The following is a 22,796-nucleotide window of genomic DNA, read 5'->3' on the forward strand; positions in this document are numbered from 1 at the left end:
TATATATATATAATATACTAGGCTCTTTATTATATTCTCTATCTTCAAATCATATTACCTGAAGTATCCTTTTCTACGATAGTATATATAGAGAAAATTAAAGGGAAACTCTATGAGTCCAAATCAATTATCACAATTAATTTGTTGAAATGGAAAGTGGACGACAATGACCAAAATTCTTCCTCTAGTAAATGAAAAGGTATTGAAAGGAAAAGGGGAAGAGAGAGAGAGAAGAAGTAAGTAGGGTTTAATTTTAGCTAGGGGATATAGGCCAACTATATATTTGACCATAATTAATCTCTATCCAATTCATGATCAGAACCTCTATTTTATGCCTCTAAAACAGCCAACAAGTCACGTTGGAAAAAATGGGCAAGCTTTCAAATGTTAAGTTAGGTTGAACCTGGTAACCCCACAATATTAATATGATAATACTAAATCATGATCTGTTCGATACATACGAATCATATAATGGCAACATCCAAAAAAAAAAAAAAAACACAACTCCATGTACGAAATTGTGTGCCATAACAATGTATATGAGTATACGTATTAATCTTTGGATATTTTCTTAAATACTAAAAAATAATAACAAAAAATACAAATTTACAGATGTAGACTTTTTTTTTTAATATTTTTACGGATTTAAATTTAGAAAATTATCTCATATACTATTTTTAACTTTGTTTTTCTACATTTACGGTTTGAATTGCTCTTGTGGTTTCCACGTGAGTTGCTATATATGTGGGTTTTTGTTGTAATGTAGGTTGCTCCGTTAGTTGTTATGTTAATTTTTATGTGGATTTTCGTAAAAATACAAAAAAAAACTATTTTAATAGTTAAAAATAAAAAAAAAATTCCTCTAGATTTTTCTTTATCTATTTTTTATTTTTACAAAATTATAAATTGTTACATATAGTTTATACGTTATATTTATGTTATTTTTATGATGTTCCGTACGTACAAATACAATTTAAATGATTCGTAAAAAAATAATACCTTAATTGTAGAAATGTAAAATAAAATATACATATATATAATTTTAGACCGTTTGTGTAAAATTTCTTATATGTTTTTCAATCAAATATTTATTTATTGTTAAAGAAAACATATATAATGTCCCCACAAAATTTATCTTGGGAATAATTATGGTCATTAAAAATAAATAAATAAATAAATAAAATTAATAACAAGAGGAATTTTCCACTCGTTATTTATAACAAATATCATTAATCTCAATTACATAACCCATGAAATGAAAGGAAGAAAAAAAAATTGGCCATTTACTATTGACCAATAATATCAAAGGAAAGATATTAGGTTTTTGTATAAGCATAACACATCGATGCACCGTTTCATTTAAATAAGCGAATTATAAACTAGAGCAATCAATACACGGAGCAAAGATTTTCCGCACATGGCATTAGAAAGTGGAATAAGTATATTTTCTTATAAATACCACACATCTTATTCCATTTGAGGCCTTGAGGGATTAAATTATTATAATTATTTTGGTTACTTTAAGTAAATTTGGACATGAGTGACTTCGTGCAAAGAAATGTGATTTCGTTTTCCAATACCGTATTAGAAAGAGATTCAACTATACAAAATGTTCAAGTTGGGCGAGCACATTCTACATAAATTGTTATTTGGAGGAATTTACACACCCCAGCAGTATATATATAAATATATATATATAAATATATATGTACATTTTTAATAGATGGGGATGATGACGTTTTTGGGTTTTCAGTGTGAAAGGAAGAAAGGCAAGTGCAAATCGAGAGGGTGACCAAGGCTGGCACGTGTGAATACGAGATTATGGCCAATGGGACCCACCCGATCTCCAAAAGCGAATCCTGGGAATAGAATCTGGATGGTGACTACTTCACCATAGGCCGGGGTGGCCCTCCTTAACTCTTCCAAAACCCACTGTGGGCCTCCAACCTCATTGCTTCTATTTCTATTCCAACATTTTGCAAGTCAAGCCACCCTTATTTGAAAATTAAATTATTTTTTATTCATTTAAGCAGGATAAGGATAATATATATATTTTACATACATATATATATGTGTGAGTCGCTTTCTTTTCCCTTTTCGGCCTGCGAATTATTGCCCATGTTTTCAATAGAGATTTTCTTAAAAAATAGAAACAGCGTTGGAATCAGGATGCAAGTTGAAGATGGTTTTGGCTGAATTTAGACAATTTAGCTAGGGTGAGGCCTTATTCTAGACCCGAATTTAGAAGGGGTGTGTGTGTGGACTGTTTTGAAAGAGCTTAACTTGTTAGTACATCGTAGTAGTAGTAACCACATACTACTACTACTTAGGCTAGACGCTAGCTGTGAATTGATAGGCTCTTTGGAAGTTAGATTCAATTATTAGTATCCAGTTGTCAAAAGAATTTAAAATTGAGATGGCTTTGGATTGGAGAGGTCATGGTTTGGCTAAAATTCCACTATACTATTCAATTAAATTATGCAAGAGTTAATTAATATTCCAGGACAAAAAGGCAATGAATACACTTGGTGTCGAAATGTTACTGTAAAAAATAACTAACATCACTCAACACAACCCCACCAAGACACCAACCATTCAAAACGAAATGGTCTCTGCTCTGCCTCTCATTTTTGTTAAAATTTAAACAAAAGTACTATAATTATATATAAGCATATATTAGATTATTATTTGGGATTAACTTTGAATAAGAAAATTTAGCAATCTGCCCAACGTAACTAGTATTTTATTCATAATCCGGCCATTAAAATGACAAGTATTTGGTATTGTCAGAAATATTTGCACACAAAATGTCTAATTAATTTATTTTATTAGTCATGCAGAGAGTCAAAGATTTGAGCAGATGTCTAAACAAATATGACGGTATGGATTGTTTGGTCTAAAGATTTGAGTAAGAACTATTAAAAATTCTTTAGAGAGTGTAATTGGTATTAAAAGCTACTAATTAAAGGTAAATTGTATGGAAGAAGGATGTGGGGAATAATTTATTTCTTTTTTTTTTTTCCTTCTTTTTTATATGTTCCTTTCACTTTTTCCGTTATTTCAGTTTGTCTTTTTATTAAGATATTTTATTTAGGGAGACATGTTTCATATATATTTTAGGAAAAATCCATAATAGCCCTTTTTTTTTTAATTAAGAGTATTTTTGTATTTATATAAGAGCCTTTTAAACTATTCTTTTTTACTATCTTAATTATATGTATTTTTTAATAATTTATAATATCAAAAATAATAATTAAAAATTTTGTTAGACTTTTTAGTTTTATACTTATAGTAATGATAATATAAATTATTTAGAATTTTTAAAAAAATTACAAATAATCACGTATATAATTATGAAAAAATAAAATAATAAACTCTACTGCAAATGAAAACAAATACAACCAAAACATTGTTGTAGTACGATATTGATTTACCTTATTTATTTTTTAAAAAAAATTTACACAAAATATCTAAAATTTTAATTTCTTTTATGGAATCTTTTCTTTTTATACATTTTCATCGATTTTCTTAATTTACAAAATAATATTGTTTTCACATTACAAAAACATCCACGCCCGAAAATACTTATTGGAATATTTTTTTAATTTTTTTTTTCACGGAGGTGTTTGGTATGCTTACAATATCAATCTTGTAAATTTTTAAAAATTTTCGAATAGCTTACCGTGCTGAAAATACCTTTGAAGTTTTTTGAACGCGCCTAGTAAATTGGAATATCAGGAACTCTATTTTCGGTACTGTTAACTATTGAGAATTTTTCAAAAATTTATAGGGATGATACTGTAACTATAACGAATACCGCTATTAAAAAAAATTGAAAAAAAATATTTCGGCATGTGATTTCGAACGTGAAAGTTGACTAAGAGGTTGTAATTAGCATTCCTCTAACAACAATATTATTTTAGAACAACTAATTAAAATATGTTGGTCTTTATTTTTGTGAAAAAAAAATAATAAAAACTTAAAATCTTTAAGATATAATTTTTTTGTCTTTTTTTGGATATTCATAAAATAATCTCTCCATATATATATATATATATATATATATATATATATATATATTTTTCTTTTTAACTTAGAAGAGGGACAAAAGTGTTAACACATAATTTTGTTAACAACGATAAAGTTTTTTAAAATGAAATTAAATGAGATCAAATGAATTACTTTTATACAATAAATAATAATAAATAAGGCAATATAATTTTTACGTGATTTTATAGTTAAATCTACATAGTCTAAGAATTTATATTATTTTTGAGTTTTGAATATTTACAAAATATAAGATATTTAATAATAAATGTATGAAATAATGAGTTTCTACACTTATTCTTTTACGGTGATATCTTCAAAAAGATTCACCCCTATATCAGGTTTTGTCCCTAATTTTTAGTAATGACAGTTATTCTATTTTGGTCTTATCTAGATAATGGTTTACGAAAAATAGACAATTCTTACGTTTCGTATTTACAAGATGTGGGATGAATAAATTAATTTTTAGTAACCGTTTTTATCCTTATCTAAAAGCGGTTTCTTTGTCGAAATTACATCCCCAAAATATTTATGCCTCGTATTCTTCAATTGTTATCTAAATTTTTAGACAATGATGTTTCATCAAACTAAGTGACATGTGGAGTACATTTTATAAATTGGGTAGATGATTTTACTCTTAGCAAGCCGTACTGAAAGGATTGATTCTCAAGGTTACAGACAGAAGTTGTAACATCCAAACAGAGTATGCATATATATATATATATATCTGACTAGCTTTCATCACACAGGTTGTTCGCATGCACCGACCAATTAAGGGATGTGACTTAGCAATTTCAGATATATATCCAGTATATCTCCAAGCTTGCAAGTCACACAACAATTCCTATATTCATGGGATAGATTCATGTCTTAAGAGAATAAAGATAATGAGCCTAAGTTTCTGTATGTCCTACTCAGAGGAACGCCACATGTCGTAATTACAATTAATTAATTTTGTTAATCGGGGTCCATAAACCAAGTAATTTAAAAGTAATAATAAACTTAATTTAAATAAATAATTTGTAATTTTACAGACTTTATTTTAAATTAAAATATTTAACATTACTTATTCGTGATCCCGTAAAATTTATTAAAAAAAAAATTACAAGTCATTTCATACATGCTAACCTAAGCAGCAAAATTTAGAGTTTCTACAGAATTCCCCTGTTGGACCCAACCCTCGTGGTCTAGCTTGGCTGGAACGTGTACAATTCATCTTCAAAACCCTCGAACTCATGGCTGAACTGACAGAGCTTTACTAATGCATGCACATTAGAGCACTCGTGAGCTAAGACCCAACAAAAAAGAAATAATAATGCAGTATAAATAATTATAACAATTACTTTTCATACATTACGCATATACGTATATTACTGTACCACCACACTATTTATCATATTATTTCATATATAGTGATGTCATTGCATCTAATGTTTATATAACATAGACCCACATGTTATGCTCACAAGTTTCTTTTACACAGGGGCAGCCCTTGCGGGGTGCAAGTTGGGCTATTGCACGAGGCCCCAAAAAATAAAGGACCTAATATATATTTTTCTAATGAACCCAACTTTTTAAAGGGCTAACAACTTATTATTGATCATTTTTTATGTCAATTTCCAAAATTTATTTTCAATTATATTATTGCTTTTAAGCAAAAAATAAAAATTCATTGTTGCTATTTATTATTTTTTTTTCAAACTTTTCATATTTTTTTCTATCATTTTTTTGTTAGATTGCAATCAATAACAATTTTTATAAATTATTTGGAGTTTTTTGGTGTTTTGTAAAATATATAATCGTATAATAATATTTAAAAATATTATTTATATTTGCATTTCTATTGTAGGGGCCCAATTTTTAAAATTAGAATAGGGCCTCCAAAATATTTAAGACGGCCATGCTTTTACATATAAGGTTTTAATATGGTTTATCTCAGTTATAGTTATCAAGTTTAACTTAGTTATGCCTTACTCGTATAACTCTTCTCATATATATAATCCATACATTATGCTCTCACAGTAGGGGTGTTCATCTAATCCAATCCGCACTATTTTGCTTATAGTGCATCCGATCCACACTAAGTGCGCATTTTATTTTTTGGATCCAATCAAATCTGTACAATAGTTCAAATTCAATCTATTTGAATCCGCAAAAGTACGAATTGGATCGGTTATTTTGAATTTGTTACTTTTTAATATTAAATTATTTAATATTTATGAACAAAAAAATTCACATAACTAACAACAAAATAAAATAAATTATTGTTATTTTATGTCACTAATAACAAATAAAAATAAAAAAAAAATAACAAATAACAAATTTTAAGAAAGAAAAAAACTATATACAAAAAGAAATGTTTAATTTTCTGACATTTACTATTTCCACATAAATTCACATAGGTTCTAGAATTGATTTCTAAACGAAATCCAAGTGTTCTTAAACACTCTTCACATCAATTCAAACATGCTAAACCATACACACATAATCACAACCAAAAAAGCTTAAACTCACCGCAAATCAAAGCTTTTCAAGAACCAAAACAAAGTATTAAAAAAGCTTACCACAAATTCATGCTTTAGGTTAGAAATCACTCAACTCAATTCAACTCATAACTCTTGAGCAACAGTTATAAAACACACAAAACCTAGAATTCATGAAATACAACCTAAAATCCCCTTCAAGTTCATCAAACTAAAAAAATGATGTTTTAAAAAAAATATATATGGTCCGGCTTTTTAGGTGGGTCTTGGTTTGATTCGGGTATTCAGGGTGTCACAATTCAGAATTCAAACTTGGCACGTTACAATACTAGGTTGAACTTGAACTCACCCAGTATTTTTCAAATGCTAATTTTTTGGGATTTCGCGAGTTCGGGTTGACCAGGTTTGCCAGATGGATGAGTTTTTTTTTTTTTTGAAAGAACAATGTGTTCATTGATTAAGAAAGTCGATAGGAATCACAGGGGGATTACCCTCCCCTTGATACAAAATAGCTAAATCGAACAACCGACAATACTTTCATTACATTAACAATAGAATAGAAAGTACTAGATACCATCCGCCAAAATATTAAAACTACGATTGATAAAAGAAAATCGAACAACCGACAATACTTTCATTACATTAACAACAGAATAAAAAATACTAGATACCTTCCAGTCAAGTGTCCCTTTCCTTGCATTTAGAGACTGAACTACTTTTGCATCAGAGAAGACATGCACTTCATGCCACCCTAGCTCCACTGCCCATGTTAGAGCAAGGTGGATCGCCTTGAACTCAGCTTCCAAAGCTGAAATCGACTCTTGGGTATAAATGTTCTGCCCTACTCTAATTTGTTTCAGCAATGAAGTAGAAAATTCTTAATTATATGATAAATTCAATTAAAATAAAATAGAATAAAAAATGAATAAATAAAAGGTAACAAACATTTGAGATTTCTTAAGCCCCACAAACCACAATCAAGTGGAAAAAGGAAATTTTAAAAAAAAAAAAAAAAGTAGTAGAAGAATAAAGTATCGAAAAAGAATAAAAAAAAAAACTATCTACTTTAGTGATTGTTAATACTACAAGACATGAGGCTCACTTATCACTTGCGATAATTTTTTTTCAAAAGGAAGTAAATAATTTTATTTAATTCACCTAACAGTCTTAAAATGACAAAACGGTGCACCCAAATTTTATTTTATTTATCAAATTAGTGTGCAACAGTCAAAATGAAAATAATAAATTTAATATTTTTCATTCATGTAAATTTTAGATAAATTTTGTTTTTCGTTTGCTTTCTTGATTATGAATTGATTAGTTTATAACTGAAAATTGAAGAGATAAAGCCGAGATAAAGCTACTAAGGCTAACTTAATGGTGAGAGAGGGATGAGAAAAGGGAGAAGTCATGGGTACGAACCCAAGATCTTTAAACTATTAAGCTAATATATAATTGTAAAATACTATTACGATACACTCAAAAAAAAAAAAAAAATTGAGGAGTTATTTATAAGGCTTGTTTATATTATAAGTCTTTAAATTATTTAAGTTTTGGTTAGTTGGTTTTTATATTTTACTTTTTGATAAATTAATTCTTAAATTATATAAGTTTTGATACATTGGTTCTCAAATTTTATTTTTTTTGGTAAAAGAGTCTCTAAATTCTTTTTTTTTTTTTTTAGCAACATTAAGTCTCCACCCTTAGATATTCACACTTTTATTGATTTTTATTTATTTTTCCAACTTTAATTTATTTATTTTTTGTGTTAAATTCAAATAATTTCATTTTTTTTTTAATTTTAATACATTCATAAAGATAATCATGTTAATATTTTTATATTTTAAGTATTCATATAATATATTATTATAATATTAATTTTTTTTTAAAAAAAATATTTGAAATATACTTTATTCATTTGTATTATTAATAAGAAAAAAGAGTATAAATACTAGTAAATTCATATAATAGTTAGAGAAAATTTTAGCCCCTCACATTTTTATATTTTAGTATTTATAGTATATTTTATTATTAATTTATAAATATATAATATTATAATTTTAATAATTTTTTATTATATATATATTTATTATTTAAATTTTGCATCAACTTTGGTAAAATTTTATGGGTTCACTAAGGAGCATAAGTTTAAAAAAATTTTAAAATATATAATTTACTTTGGTACTTTATAAAAAAATAATATTATTATTTAAGTTTTTTCGATTTGTCTTTTCTTCTTCTTATTTTGGCATATTTTAAAAAAATACTTATAAATAAAAAAAATATATTTATTTAATTTGATAATATATTAATATAAAATTATTTAAAATTAATATAAAAATAAATAAATAAATAAAATACAAGAGTGAGAACATTATGTTTTCAAGAAAATAAAAGTTTGAGGATTAATTTACCAAACAATTAAATTTGAGGACAAATTTGTCAAATTTTATATAGTTTAAGGATTAAATTGTCAAAAAAATAAAATTTAAGAATTAATTTGTCAAAATATATATTTATAATGGTAATTTTTCTCTTTTTTCCAATCATACTAAATATTTGAAATTAGTTTTATTTTTGAAATAATATTTGAAATAAGTTTAAGATATAAGAATATTTGTGTTAATTCTTTCAAAAAAAAAAAAGAATATTTGTGTTAATGAATCATGCAATTTCACCTTCCCTTTTTGAAAAACAAAAAATAAAAAGGGACAATTTCTCGTATCTCCATCCCCTTTAAACCCTAATTAATTCCTACCAAATAAAAAAGTAACATTAAAACCCTTCACTCTTCCTGTCTTCCAAATGAAGCTACTACTTCAAAAAAAAAATAAAACAATGAAATTACTACCACTTACTCTAAAAGAAAAAGCAAAGGAAATTACCACTTATTCTAAAAGAAAAAGAAAAGGAACTTACCATCCATTTGCTTATTTTATTAATTGTATTATTCCAATTTATAGCCAATTGAAAAAGGAATTCGCCTGCTGTTTTCCGAGACTTGAGGAATTGAGCCATACCCCTACAGCTCCAGCTATACCTACACCTAGGATAGCCACGTGTATCTTGACTAAACCACGAGCGAAAATACCAATATACCCCTACACTGTTATGTAATTTACAAAATTACGATGCCATTGCCAGAAAATCGTATATACTCTATACGTTTCATTAGCATTAAATCTGTTCTCTCTTCTCTGCCACTTTCCGCATAAAGGCGCTGAGTCACGTTCTAGTAGTCCTCCCTCCTCCCCAATTCTAATCCATTTCGTATTTAATTTTTCTTTTTCCTTTGTTCACACAATAAAATTTGGCAATTTCTAAAATTCTTTCTCCTAATCCGCATTTGCTAACTACAACATTATCCAAATGAGCTAAGCCAAAAAAAAAAAACATTATCCAAATGCAAATTTTGGTGAGATATTTAATCAATTTCACCAATAAATAAATCCAGCTCAAAAAAACTTGTCCAAAAATGTCAAACCTCAAATCTTTTACAATTTTCATATGATACGAGTAATAATTAATAAAATATCCTACGTGTAAAGGGCCTTAGTTTTAACATACTTTTCGTAAGCTGTGACCGACTGCAGACAGTTATGTTATCCAACCATTAATAAAAGAAAAAGGAATTCTATTTATCAAAAATAAGAAAAAGAAAGGAAATGATGTAATGACGTTTATTGATGCCTCCACCGTTAGATAATAACTATTCTATTTTTTATTAAAAAAGTAGGGTTATCCAACGGCCAAAAATTAAATTCTGTATTGTAGAAGCAAGTAGACAAGTAGACAAGTATTTTTTACTCCCTCTTACTCCTCTTCGGTTTAAAATCTTATCCTCAAAAACAAAATAAATAAATAAATAATTGAGGGTGCATGTGAAAATTGCCTTTGATTAGAAACAAGATATTATTTATTTCTCTATACATAAAAAAAACTATACAGGTTTCCCTTTTCATTAATTCTAAATAATAATAATATTTTTTTTTTGACAGCTCAACAGTTCATAATAACTTGGGAAATTGAGTATCCGTTTCTATATATATACCCCTACTACCATGCCTCTTCCGAAAGCTCTATATCCTCCTCTTCTTCTCCTTTGTCTATTTACTTTATTTTAGCAGAGCTTAAGAAAATCTTGTTTTAATCTTGTTTTTCTGTCAATCTTTTTCCTTCTCTTAGCCCCAGATAGAAAGAAAGAAAGAAAGTTCAGTTGTAAGAAAATGCCAGCCGTCGGAATACCTACCGGTGGTGCCGGTAAGTCCTACCCGGGGAAACTGACTCCATTTGTGACCATGACATGTATTGTTGCAGCCATGGGCGGTCTGATTTTCGGTTACGATATTGGGATTTCAGGTACTGTAACAAACTTAACCTCTTGTATCCATACATGTTTTTTTTTCTTCCGTTTCTTTTCTTTCTTTTTTCTACCCAATGGAACTTGGACTAGTTTTTTTTACGTAGAAATCGATTTATCTAACAATTTAATCGTGGAATTTTGCAGGTGGGGTTACGTCGATGAACCCATTTTTACAAAAGTTTTTCCCGTCGGTGTACCGTAAGAAAAAGGCGGAAGAGTCGACCAATCAGTATTGCCAGTACGACAGTCAAACTCTGACCATGTTTACTTCTTCTCTGTATCTGGCTGCCCTGATATCCTCACTGGTGGCCTCCACCGTCACCAGAAAATTCGGTCGGAAACTGTCTATGCTTTTCGGCGGTCTGCTCTTCTTTGCCGGAGCCATTCTCAATGGCTTCGCCCAAAAAGTTTGGATGTTGATCGTTGGTCGTATCTTGCTTGGTTTCGGTATAGGTTTCGCAAATCAGGTAAATCTTTCGTTTTATCCTTTTTCTTTTGAGATCTTAATTTTGATATTTATATTCTCCCTTGTTTTTATGTCTTGTTTTGTTTTGAATCAAGAAGTTTTTATTTTTATGTCTTTGCTTTCTATTTTTATTTAATTGTTTGGTTCAAAAATTAAAAAGAATGTGCTGTCGGAATAACAAGAATTTTATTTTATTTTAATTTTTCTGCCCATGGATTTTTCTTTTATTATTTTTAACTCTGTCTTGTCTTCTTTTTCATAACATGTCTTTTTGGGATTGAAATTATTCTTATTGTTTTTATTATTGTGTGAGAAAGATTTGTTAGTTGTTTGTGTAATGTGGTTCATGCATTTTAGATCTGACAATTTTGTTAGAATATGACAAAACAAGATTTTTCACACAAAGTTGTTTATGATCCAGATATAGGATTTCTACCTTTTTGTTTTGTTTTGTCTTTATAGTTCCTTCCTTTTTCACGAAAGTTTATGTGAATTTCTTCTCTCGTTTTCATTTTTTTTCTTTGCCATATTTTTTTTTGTTTGGTTGGTGAGAAAATGTACCCAGTGAAGAAAGCTAAACTCAAATAAAAATTCTTACTCACCACACTCAAGTGTGAGCGTTTACTTTCAATGAGCGAGATGGGTTTGTCCTACTTGCAGTAAGCTTTTATTTACTTGGTCAAACTACCCTGATTTTCTTTGCATATGACATTGTTTGTGCACTCTTTTTCCTCATGGTGACTCATGCTTATGAACAGAATATTTCTTTCTGATAGCTGCTTTTCATTAAAATATCAATTTCTCAAAAAAAAAAAATTAATTAATGAATAATCCATAGCTTTCGTTGCAATCTCCAACTTTGATTATGTCACTTAAGAAATTTTAGCGCTTGTTTTTTCTTTAGAGACATGACAACTTGTCACAACTCTCATCAACGTGGTCCTGAGAACGACTTTTTTTTTTGTTATTTATTTTTTAGTTTTAAATTATTGCTACATTAACATTTACCACTAGGTCCAGTACCGCCATTACTATACTAGTAATGTTTTGCTGTAAATATTAAATTCATTCTAATAATGGTGTCTTCTTAATTGCAGTCTGTGCCACTTTATCTGTCGGAGATGGCTCCATACAAATATAGGGGTGCATTAAACATTGGGTTCCAGCTCTCCATTACTATTGGTATCCTTGTGGCTAATGTTCTAAACTATTTCTTCGCCAAGATAGAAGGTGGCTGGGGATGGAGGCTGAGTCTGGGCGGAGCTGTTGTCCCTGCCCTCATCATTACAGTTGGATCTCTTGTCCTCCCTGACACCCCAAATTCTATCATAGAGCGTGGCCAGCACGAGGAGGCCAGAATTAAGCTCCAAAGAATTCGAGGGATTGATAATGTTGATGAGGAATTTGCTGACCTTGTCGCCGCTAGTGATGCCTCAAAATTAGTTGAACATCCATGGACGATGCTTCTTCAGAGGAAGTATAGACCACACCTCAGCATGGCTATTTTAATCCCATTCTTCCAACAACTCACCGGTATTAATGTCATCATGTTCTATGCCCCTGTTTTGTTCAACACAATCGGGTTTGGAGACGATGCTTCACTTATGTCTGCTGTCATAACTGGGGTTGTTAACGTTGGAGCTACCTTGGTTTCCATTTATGGTGTTGATAAATGGGGTAGGAGGTTCTTGTTCCTTGAGGGTGGAGTTCAAATGCTTATTTGCCAGGTTAATTACTGAACAGAGCTAGTAGTAATTATGTTTTTTAGTGTATAAATTGAGTTGGGTTTTTGCTAAATTTCCTTCTTATTCTTGTTTTTCTCAGGCTGTGGTTGCTGCTGCCATTGGAGCTAAATTCGGAGTAGATGGTACCCCAGGAGAGTTGCCCAAGTGGTACGCCATTGTTGTGGTAGTGTTCATCTGTACTTATGTGGCTGGTTTTGCTTGGTCATGGGGTCCACTAGGATGGCTGGTACCATCTGAGATTTTCCCGTTGGAAATTCGGTCAGCTGCACAGAGTATCAATGTTTCTGTAAACATGATCTTCACTTTCATTGTGGCTCAAATTTTCTTGACAATGCTCTGCCATTTGAAGTTTGGACTCTTCATCTTCTTTGCATTCTTTGTGGTGATCATGTCCATCTTCGTCTACTTCTTCTTGCCTGAAACAAAAGGTATTCCCATTGAAGAGATGAACCAGATTTGGAGAAGCCACTGGTACTGGTCTAGGTTTGTCTCCCATGAAGATTACCCTAACGGTGGTGATGGCAATGGTGTTCAAATGGTTAAGAATGTTTAATTTGGTTGGATTAAAATGGTGTTTTCTATTATTTTTTATAGGTTTTTTTTCGTAGCAGTACATACTATTTAATTGTTTGATTGTGAAAATGGTTTTTATGAACTTATTTAATTACGTTTACAGTGTCTTAAAATTTATGCTTTCTTATGTATTACAAATTGTTCCAAATCTAAAGGAGGTTATTGCTGTTATTAGTGATCAACACTATTGATTTAATCAAATATAGTCTAATTTGGTTACTAACATATAAATATCTAGTTTCTGTACACGTATTTACCCTTAAATCATGTTTTTGCAGAAAATGGCCATTAAATTCTCCTGATTTCTTCTTTATTCCTTTGTTTTTTTCCTCCCAGTTTTCTGATTTTGGGTTTTGAATTATTTAAACGATGACTTTGTTCGATTTAATCAGAAAAATAAGAAAATTTACCAAAATGTGGTGTGGCCCAAAAGCTTTTGAAGTAAGCGAGAACGTGGCGAATAAATAAGCTGCAAAAGTCTTAAAAAAAAGAAAAAAGAAAAAAGTTGATCCTTTGGGGTGTTTTTGGGTTTGAGTAGTAGTAGTTCTGCGGAATCGAACACTTGGTTTTTTTTTCCAAATAATAATAAAATAAAACTATGTGAAGTTTATATTGTGGTTAGTGAGCACATGTATTGACAACCGAAGCCATTATTTATTTATTTTTTTTGTGAGAAAAAAGAAGCCATTATTCTCACCGAGCTATTAATTCCTCCCCTTCCAAAAAAAAAAAAAAAAAAAAACAAGAGGTCATTATTCTCTTTAATTATAATAGTTTTTTTATAATTTTTTTCTTTCAATTTATTTTTTTAAAAAATATATCTATCATATAAAATTAAATTATAATTTAAAAATTATAATAAAAAATACATGTGAACTTTTATTAGAAAAAATAAAAAAAATTATGAAAATAAAATTAAAATAAATATTGAAATTAAGACAAAATAATATGATAAAAATTAAAAAAATATATTAAAATTAATTTTCAAAAATTATTTTAGGTTTAATTTTTTTAAATATTAGTGTGTAATTATTTTGTGGGATACAAATAAAATTTCCCTTAATATATATGCCTCAAAAGTAAAAAAGGAATTGAAGGTAATAGAAATTACCCATGTTTCCAAGTAATAAAAAAGAGAAAATAATGGGGGATTTTATATATATATGGTTTTTAAGATATAAATTTTCAAAAATATAATTTTTTCTAAAAAAAGTTATTTTATAGAAATTTTTTGAAGAAAGTTAAAATATATCGGAAATAAGGTAATTGTTTAGTCCTCTCGTTACTTTCAGCTTTTTCTTGTTTATTTTTTTCATAAAATATTTTTTTTAAGAAAAATCATAAATTGTACACAAAAAAAAATATAAAAGCCCATAACATTTATAATTAGCATTTAAGTTGATAAGAATTCTGAATAATTATTATATTATTGCTGCTTACGGTCATAAAGGTACCATCAAAGTAAAGAAAAAGTAAGAAGAAAATAAAAAATTAAATCATCAGAATTAACATTTACCCGTGAAGCGAGGAGGATTGAAAAAAAAAAGTGAATAATTTAGTGATGATAAAGAGAGAGACTATGCATGATATGATAGTCATACGTTGGATATGTAGTTATGTGAAATGTAAAATGGTTAAGTGAAGTGGCTACCGATTAGTCTATATACTCTGAATTGATTCTTCAGGTAATAAGTTGGTGAGAACCTTCATCTTTAGTGGCTCAATTTCATCACCTTATTTATTTGTTTATTTATTTTTCTCCTTTTTTGTGATGACAATATCTAGTGGCATCATTCTTGTAATCATCATCCACAAAATTCAACCACAACAAAATGTTGTAACATCAACAACCATATGCCAATTTTCTAGCCATATACATAAAAGTAAGAAATTGGGAGGGAAAATATATCAGAACCCACTTTGTTTGGAAAGAGGAAATGAGATTCATCAAATGAATGATCTATTATTTGCCTTATACATTAACTTTATTCCTTCCAACTTCATCATCCAAGTGGAGGAATCATAATTCACATGCTTTTTGGGTATAGTTCACCTTTTTTGTATTATTATTTTATTTCTACCCTTGTAATAATGATCCTCCAAGACTTTTGTGTGTCTTAAGAAGCTTCGTGGTGACACCCATAAACATATTGTATAAAAGAAGTGGATAAAAAATAAAATACAATCAATCATATACCCATATATATATATAGATAATAGCAAGGCCAACAATACATTTTAGATGAGTTGTTAGTCAATTTAATCACGGGCCTCATTATGAAGCAAAAGAAGAATTGCATGATATACTAATGCACCTTTATATGTGTATTGAATTGCTACCACTTCCCCTCCAAGCATCTTATGTTTTTGGATTAAATTGGATAAGAGGAATTTCCAGTTTTCTCTTATCTAAAATAAGAGATACACAAGAACCTACGGGTATCCTATGCTTACCAAATTGATTTTATAGGCACTACTTTCTTTATATATCCATTTTGGCACCTATCTTTTCTAGGTCCTTTTTTTTTTTGCAAATTAATATAGTACTGCCCCTCTAAAGAGGGAATAAGTATAAAGGGAGGGGAGCGCCTTTGACAGATTCGCTCCGTGATTTTGTGACTTTTATTTTGCCTCCAGTTTTGAAGCCAAAATGGAATATACATACATATATATACACTTAGCAATATATATGCCATTATCTGATCTGCGTACCCATTTACTATACTTATTAGTAGACCGTAGAAGATTGTGGATTAGAGAGTAAAAATATTATAGCTTTCATCGACTTTGTTGGGCTTCATTTACTGGAAGAGACCCATAATCCACATCCACATGCAAGAGGAAAGATTTACGACCCAAATAAGGTGGCTAAAAATACTAGACCAGAATTATATGCACTTTTGAAAATGACGTTCACTAAACCCATAGCCATGGCCCATGGAGCAGCTATATTTATAGGAGCCATAAAAAAAACCATAAATTGATTGCCAACTGATACATAGCAAAATCCTCATATTGGATACAACAAAGAACTACATTGAGAAACGAAATTAAGAAAGAAAAAAAAAACCAAAAATAGCTAGGATTCATATGCATTCAAGATTAATTATTGCATATTTCATTTATTATTATATAGTATATATAGTTGAGCATTGGATGTGGTCTCATTTTGCAGTACCACTTACACAAAGCCATTGGCCAACGAAGAGAGTGGTACAGTTGAGATTGGGGTTGAGGCTGTTAAAAGTTTGAGTGGACAAGCCAAAAAATTGGGCTACTGCAAAGCAAGTATCACCTTGCCCTATCCCATACACTTGATTGCAGTCCACCTTAGGGGTCCTCAACTGCTTCGGCTTTCCCTTGCTGCCAAACACCGCTGCTTAGACAAACAAAATAAGTTTATATATAAATAATAATGAAAAAACACCAACACAATTATATTTCTAGCTATATAATCATATGTATATATAGATAAATAAGCTAAACTTACATCCAAAAAGCTTGGCGTCAGCCATTGACACGATGAAAATGAGTGAGAGGACTAAATACAGGTTAAAGAACAATATTGCGTGAGCATTATTAGTCTTCGCCATATTATAATTGTCTTTCGAGTTGTTATCTTATTTCTATATATATCGTCTTTGAATATATATAATTATAATTTCAATTTATATTGGTGAGATTAGTTACTTCAATTCTTCAAGTATTTATAGAAATAAGGGTTATAGAAACAAAAACATTGTTGCTCCAAACTGTAGTGGATTGAAACAATAAGAATTTTCAATTGTGGCGATTATTATAATATATCATAAAATATATATATATAATGTAGGATCTACTTAGCACATTTCACATAACAATATCATATTGTTACATAGACCAACTTATTTATTAACACGATATGGCTGTTACTTATGGATAGGTTGGTGACAAATATTCCTCTATATTTTTTTTGGCCAGGTAGAGAAATTAATTGACTTTCTATCGTACAATATATATGGCCGTCTTAATTAAATAATTAATTAATGCTATTATTGTTTGCTTAACCAATGGAATATTAGTTTTTGTTAAACTCAGATACTATGGAAGATAAGAAACTTTTGTTGATATCAACGGTCAAGTTAATTTTTTTTTTTTTTGACAAAATAGTAAAACACTAATAAAATAATAGACATTTATACAAAAAATCTAATTAGCGGATTACTCATTCATTTTATATAAAGTATTTTATTTACACACATTAACTCTAATTTGGGACTTACTCTACTAAATTAATTTAGTCCAACTCCAACAAAAATAGAAACCAAAAAAAAAAAAAAAAAAGAAAGAGCCAACATTTAGCTAGTATAGAAGGAAAGGAAACACACTCATTTTTTCGTTGCAAATTAAAGATTGTAAACATTGTTCTTTGCTAGATGAATGAAATGAAGCTGTGAGACATTTGCAATGAAGTAATAAAAAGTAAACCCATCATGTCCAATAATGTATATGTGATGAGGACTAGATTCGGCTGACTGGTAACGATCTAACTAACTAAACAGTTGAAATATAGAAACTGTTATTCTAGCTTTACATCTACCATAACACTCATTACCCGAAACATAGCCTAACTAACAAACTAATAAAAAACCAAACCAAACCAATATCTTAACACTCATTACCTAATAGTCTTTTCTATTTCTTATGTCATGTACCCAAAACTAATCGAGACCCCATTTTATCAGCCCAAGCCCAAAAGACGGCTTGCTTTACATAACATGTTAATGTTACAATAACATTTTGTATTTCTTTCACCAAAAATATATATGAATATTTTGTATATCAAAATTATGTTTATAGAAATAAGAATTATTTCAAAATAAGGGTGTTCACAAAGTATCTGATCAAATCAAATCCAATCCAATCCAATCTGCAAAATGCGGATATCCGCACTTGTGCGGATTGGATTGGATTGAAAAATCTAAAATCCGCACTTGTGCGGATTGGATGTTGTTTGACCTCAAAAAGTAATCAATCCAATCCAATCCGCACTTAATTATATATATATTTTTTTAAAAAAATATAATATATAATATATATTAATTAAAAAAAGACACAAACTTCTAATTTCTTAATCATTTTTAGTAATGTATTGAGTTGGTGCATTTTATTTATTTTGTAATAAAAAATATAAGAAAAATAATTCTTATTCACATAGACACATACACATAAAGTTTAAATATATATATACTAGTTTATTTATTTTAGTAATAGATACATATATATTTTAGTGTAAATTTAAAGATAAGTATATATATATTGATATATACGTATATTGGTTTAATTTGTATATAAATAGAGATGTAAATAGATTATTATTGGAGATTAAGAAACAATAACTTTTTTTTTAATTTTTTTTCTATGAAATATTAAATAATTTATTATGAAAAAAATAACCGATCCAAAATAATCGATCCAATCCGCACTATTGCGGATTGGATTGGATTGGATTTAAACTCTTATGCGGATCGGATTGGATCCATGAAATCCGTACTTAGTGCGGATTGGATGTTGTTTGACTAAAAAAGTGTGGATTGAATTGGATGAACACCACTACAAAATACCTAAAAATAATAAGAACAAATTAACCTTTTTTAATAGATTTTTGTTTTATTTTTACATTTTTACAAACTAATGTTTTAAGATTTTTCTAAGAAAAGACGTTTGTTACACATTGTTTTCACAATAATTTTCATGTTATGAAAACATAGAATATATAATGTTGCGTCAACATAAAATAATGTTATTTTTTCTTTCATAAAAAAATATTCCCTAAAAATATAAAAAAAATAAACAATAAAGATTTATAAATAAACAAGATAAATCAAAATTAAAAATAATACAAAAGACAAACTACATGAACTAATGAATATTAAAAAAAAATAATGATAAAATAGATGGACCACACTGAAAGAGTAGCTCGTTTGCTTTGAACTAGACTTTAAGGGCTCATTTGGTATGTTATATTAAGTTGTATTGTACTGTATTATATTGAATTGGATTATGTATCATATTTTTATATAATATTATGTTAAATTTTAATTTATATTAAAATATTATATATTTGTGTCCATAAAAATCAATATCATAGTTTTACATAAAAATATTGCATAAAATATAATTCAATATAATATTATACAATACAATACGATGTAATACGGCGTACCAAACGAATCCAAAAAGTACTTGTTACTCGTTAGGAGCTGTTTCATAACTTAAAATTGAAAACAATTTTTAAAAACAAAAAAATAACTTTTGAAAACTAATAAGGATATTTGGCAAAAAAATTTCTAAAAAATGAGTTAACAAAAACAAAAATCAGAAAACTATCACAAATTGATTTTCTATTTTATAAAAGAATTTTCTGACATGTATTTTTTTTAACATTTTTTCTCGCATACACGTGGGTCCCAAACCCAAGTCCAGGGTATGGGTTGGAGTTTGGATTTTGAGTTCGAGTTCAGGTTTTCAAATTCGAGATTCGAGATTTGGGATCCGACATTTGGGTTCAGGGCGGGATTCGGGTCTTGGTCTAGTTTTGGGTTCGGTACGAGTTTGGGTTTAGGTTCGGGGTGTGGGGTTCGGGTTCGAGTTTGGGTCGCACTGCCAGTCTAAGTTTGGGGCCAAGGTCTGGGTCTGAGTCCGAGGTTCAAGGTTCGAGGTCTAGGGTTCATGGTCTTATTAAGTCTAGGGCTGGGTCTGGGTCGCGCAGTCGAGTCGGGTTCGGGGTCCGGGTCTCAAGTCTTAGGGGTGTACATCAAACCGCTCAAACCGCCCGCACTGCAAAAAAAATGTGGTTTGAAATTATTCGCGGTGCGGTTGCGGTTTGAATTTTTCCCAAACCGCGTGGTGCGGTGCGGTTTGCGGTTTTGAATTATTAAACCGCAATTCAAACCGCACCGCATCTTTTAAAATTTCAATTTTTATATTTATTTTATTAAGCCCATACATATGAGCCCAACCCAAGCCTATAAATCTTAGGGCAAAATCCATAACTCTTCACAAACCCTCTCTTCTTAACAACAAACCCAAGCCAATACATGTGTATTAAAATTTGGAGTTGGAAGTTTGTGTTTGTTTTATTTTTAATCTATTGATGTAAGTATGTTAGTTGTATATTTATATTGTTGTTGGAACTTAATTAGTTTCAAGTTTGTTATTTTGATTTAGGTATGTTGTTGAAACTTTAAAAAGATTATTGAGTTATTGTTGTTGTTATAACTTTTATTAGTCTCAAGTTTGTTGTATTTTCTTAAGTGTTTTGGAATAATTATATTAATGATAGTTTAATTATTTTATGATGAATTCAACAAAAAAAATTGTGATAGTTCAAACCGGATAAACCGCACCGCACCGCTTCATTTTTTGCGGTGCAGTTTTTGCGGTTTTTTAGTATCGCGGTGCGGGTGCGGTTTGGAAAATTAGAAAAATCGCATGTGCGGGTTGGTTTGAAAAAATAGTGAAAAATCGCACCACCCGCACCGCGAACACCCCTACCAAGTCTTAGTTCGAGGCCTGGTCTAAGGAAAGACTGATTCATGTCGTGGTATGGTATAGTATATTGAAGTTTTTTTTTTTTTTTTTTTTTTTTTTGGGAAAAAAAGATCTAAAAATAGATTTTAAAAAATATTAGCCAAACACCGTTAAATTTTTAAAATGACAAAAAAATCCCTTCTTAATCTTACTATTGAAAACATAATTTTAAAAATTAAAAATTGAAAACAAGCTCAAACAAGCTCTTAGTTTTACTACTATTATTATTAGAATGAATTATTTATTTATTTATTTAAAATGACTAAAAGAAGATAGGGCTCTCACAATACTACATAAACAATGTGGTCACTTTATATGTGCATCATTCCTTTTTAAGGAATTAAAAGGGTTTAATATGTATCGTAATATAATTATAAATTAAGTGGGTGTTTAGCAATTTTTATTTTTTATTTTTTGAACACAAAAAATGAAAGCAAAAATTGTATTTTTAAAATTTTATTTTCACAAAATAAAAATATATTCAATAACCATTTTTATTTTTTAATTTTAAAAATAAAAATTAAAAACGTGTTCTATAACTTTTATTTTCAGTTTTATTTTTTGATTTTATTTAAGTCGAGTTCAAGTCCGTCTCTGAGTTTGGGGTCGTGGTCTTAATCCGAGACTAGAGCCATGGTTGGAGTCTGTGAACCAAGATTCAGGTTAGGGTCGGAGTCCTAAATATTAATTAAGAAAAAAAATGTTTATAAAAATTTTGAAAGTAATTTTTTATTTTGTTAAAAATTTTGATTCTCAAATAAAAATTGAAAAACATAAAAATATTTTATAGAACAAGTTTTTAAAAAATATTTTCATTTTTTTAATTAAAAAAATATTCACAAACTCACCATAATTAACATTAAGAGGGAGAAGTGAATGAATAGAGAGGAGATGAGGGAGAGAGATGGAAGGAGACAATAAATCTACTTGTTTTGGCAAGAAGGATTGGGGGAGGAAAGTGATAGGTAGATGGAGAGAAAATTCTTCTAAATCCCCAATTTATGAATGGAAGGATTCATGCTCTTCTTCTTCAATTATTAAAATTACAAAAATACTCCCATAATATATTATTAAGAAATTACTGAGAATATTATAATTTCATAAATAAATACTCTCCATCCTTCCATCAATTCATCCCTTCTACTAAATAACTTAAAAAGAATTGCTACTCTCATCTCCCTCATTCTTATTCAAAATCCTCCACCAACTGTCTATCCTCCTTATTCTCCATCCTTCCTAACAAACATAGCCTAAAATGCTTTGGACTGCGCTCATATATGTAATATATAAGAACTTAACAATGAAAGAGGGCTTTGTTTTGAATAGGGATCAGTCTTATTCATGGACTTATATATTGTCAAGAAATAAAATGCTAGAAACAAACAAAGTACATTTCATTAAAATGGGAAATGAAACAGGTATATTAGGTCTCTGTTTCTTTATTCATAAAAAAGAGGATAATCGTAGATATTATTATAACTTGTTCCGACATTGGTAGAAGAAATTCAAGTGAGTGTTCCATCAACACAAAGCCATTGTCCAACGAA

The 22,796-nt window shown here is 29.1% G+C and overlaps 2 protein-coding genes across 2 annotated transcripts; one reads left to right on the top strand and one right to left on the bottom strand.

Annotated features, from left to right (window-relative positions):
• The first annotated feature begins 10,379 nt into the window (after positions 1-10,379).
• LOC115706916 (sugar carrier protein C) lies at positions 10,380-13,859 on the top strand. The gene is made up of 4 exons (XM_030634688.2): positions 10,380-10,889; positions 11,038-11,360; positions 12,457-13,086; positions 13,184-13,859. The coding sequence occupies exons 1-4, from the start codon at positions 10,757-10,759 to the stop codon at positions 13,655-13,657; spliced, it is 1,560 nt and encodes a 519-aa protein (XP_030490548.2). The 5' UTR covers positions 10,380-10,756; the 3' UTR covers positions 13,658-13,859.
• A 2,813-nt stretch (positions 13,860-16,672) lies between these two features.
• Positions 16,673-17,515, bottom strand: LOC115704894 (uncharacterized). Its single transcript, XM_030632106.2, has 2 exons — positions 17,168-17,515; positions 16,673-17,053 (listed from the first exon to the last, which is right to left on the bottom strand). The coding sequence occupies exons 1-2, from the start codon at positions 17,268-17,270 to the stop codon at positions 16,842-16,844; spliced, it is 315 nt and encodes a 104-aa protein (XP_030487966.2). The 5' UTR covers positions 17,271-17,515; the 3' UTR covers positions 16,673-16,841.
• Between the last annotated feature and the right edge of the window lie 5,281 nt (positions 17,516-22,796).

This window comes from Cannabis sativa, chromosome 1 (genome assembly GCF_029168945.1).
Source record: "Cannabis sativa cultivar Pink pepper isolate KNU-18-1 chromosome 1, ASM2916894v1, whole genome shotgun sequence".
Classification (NCBI taxonomy): domain Eukaryota; kingdom Viridiplantae; phylum Streptophyta; class Magnoliopsida; order Rosales; family Cannabaceae; genus Cannabis; species Cannabis sativa.

Excerpts from the sequence above, each read along its gene's own strand:
- LOC115704894 (XM_030632106.2), bottom strand. The coding sequence starts at position 17,270 with ATGGCGAAGACTAATAATGCTCACGCAATATTGTTCTTTAACCTGTAT. Across the intron at positions 17,054-17,167 it reads TGACGCCAAGCTTTTTGGAT|CGGTGTTTGGCAGCAAGGGA; the intron begins GTAAGTTTAGCT and ends TTGTCTAAGCAG.
- LOC115706916 (XM_030634688.2), top strand. The coding sequence starts at position 10,757 with ATGCCAGCCGTCGGAATACCTACCGGTGGTGCCGGTAAGTCCTACCCG. Across the intron at positions 10,890-11,037 it reads TTACGATATTGGGATTTCAG|GTGGGGTTACGTCGATGAAC; the intron begins GTACTGTAACAA and ends GGAATTTTGCAG. Across the intron at positions 11,361-12,456 it reads GTATAGGTTTCGCAAATCAG|TCTGTGCCACTTTATCTGTC; the intron begins GTAAATCTTTCG and ends TCTTAATTGCAG.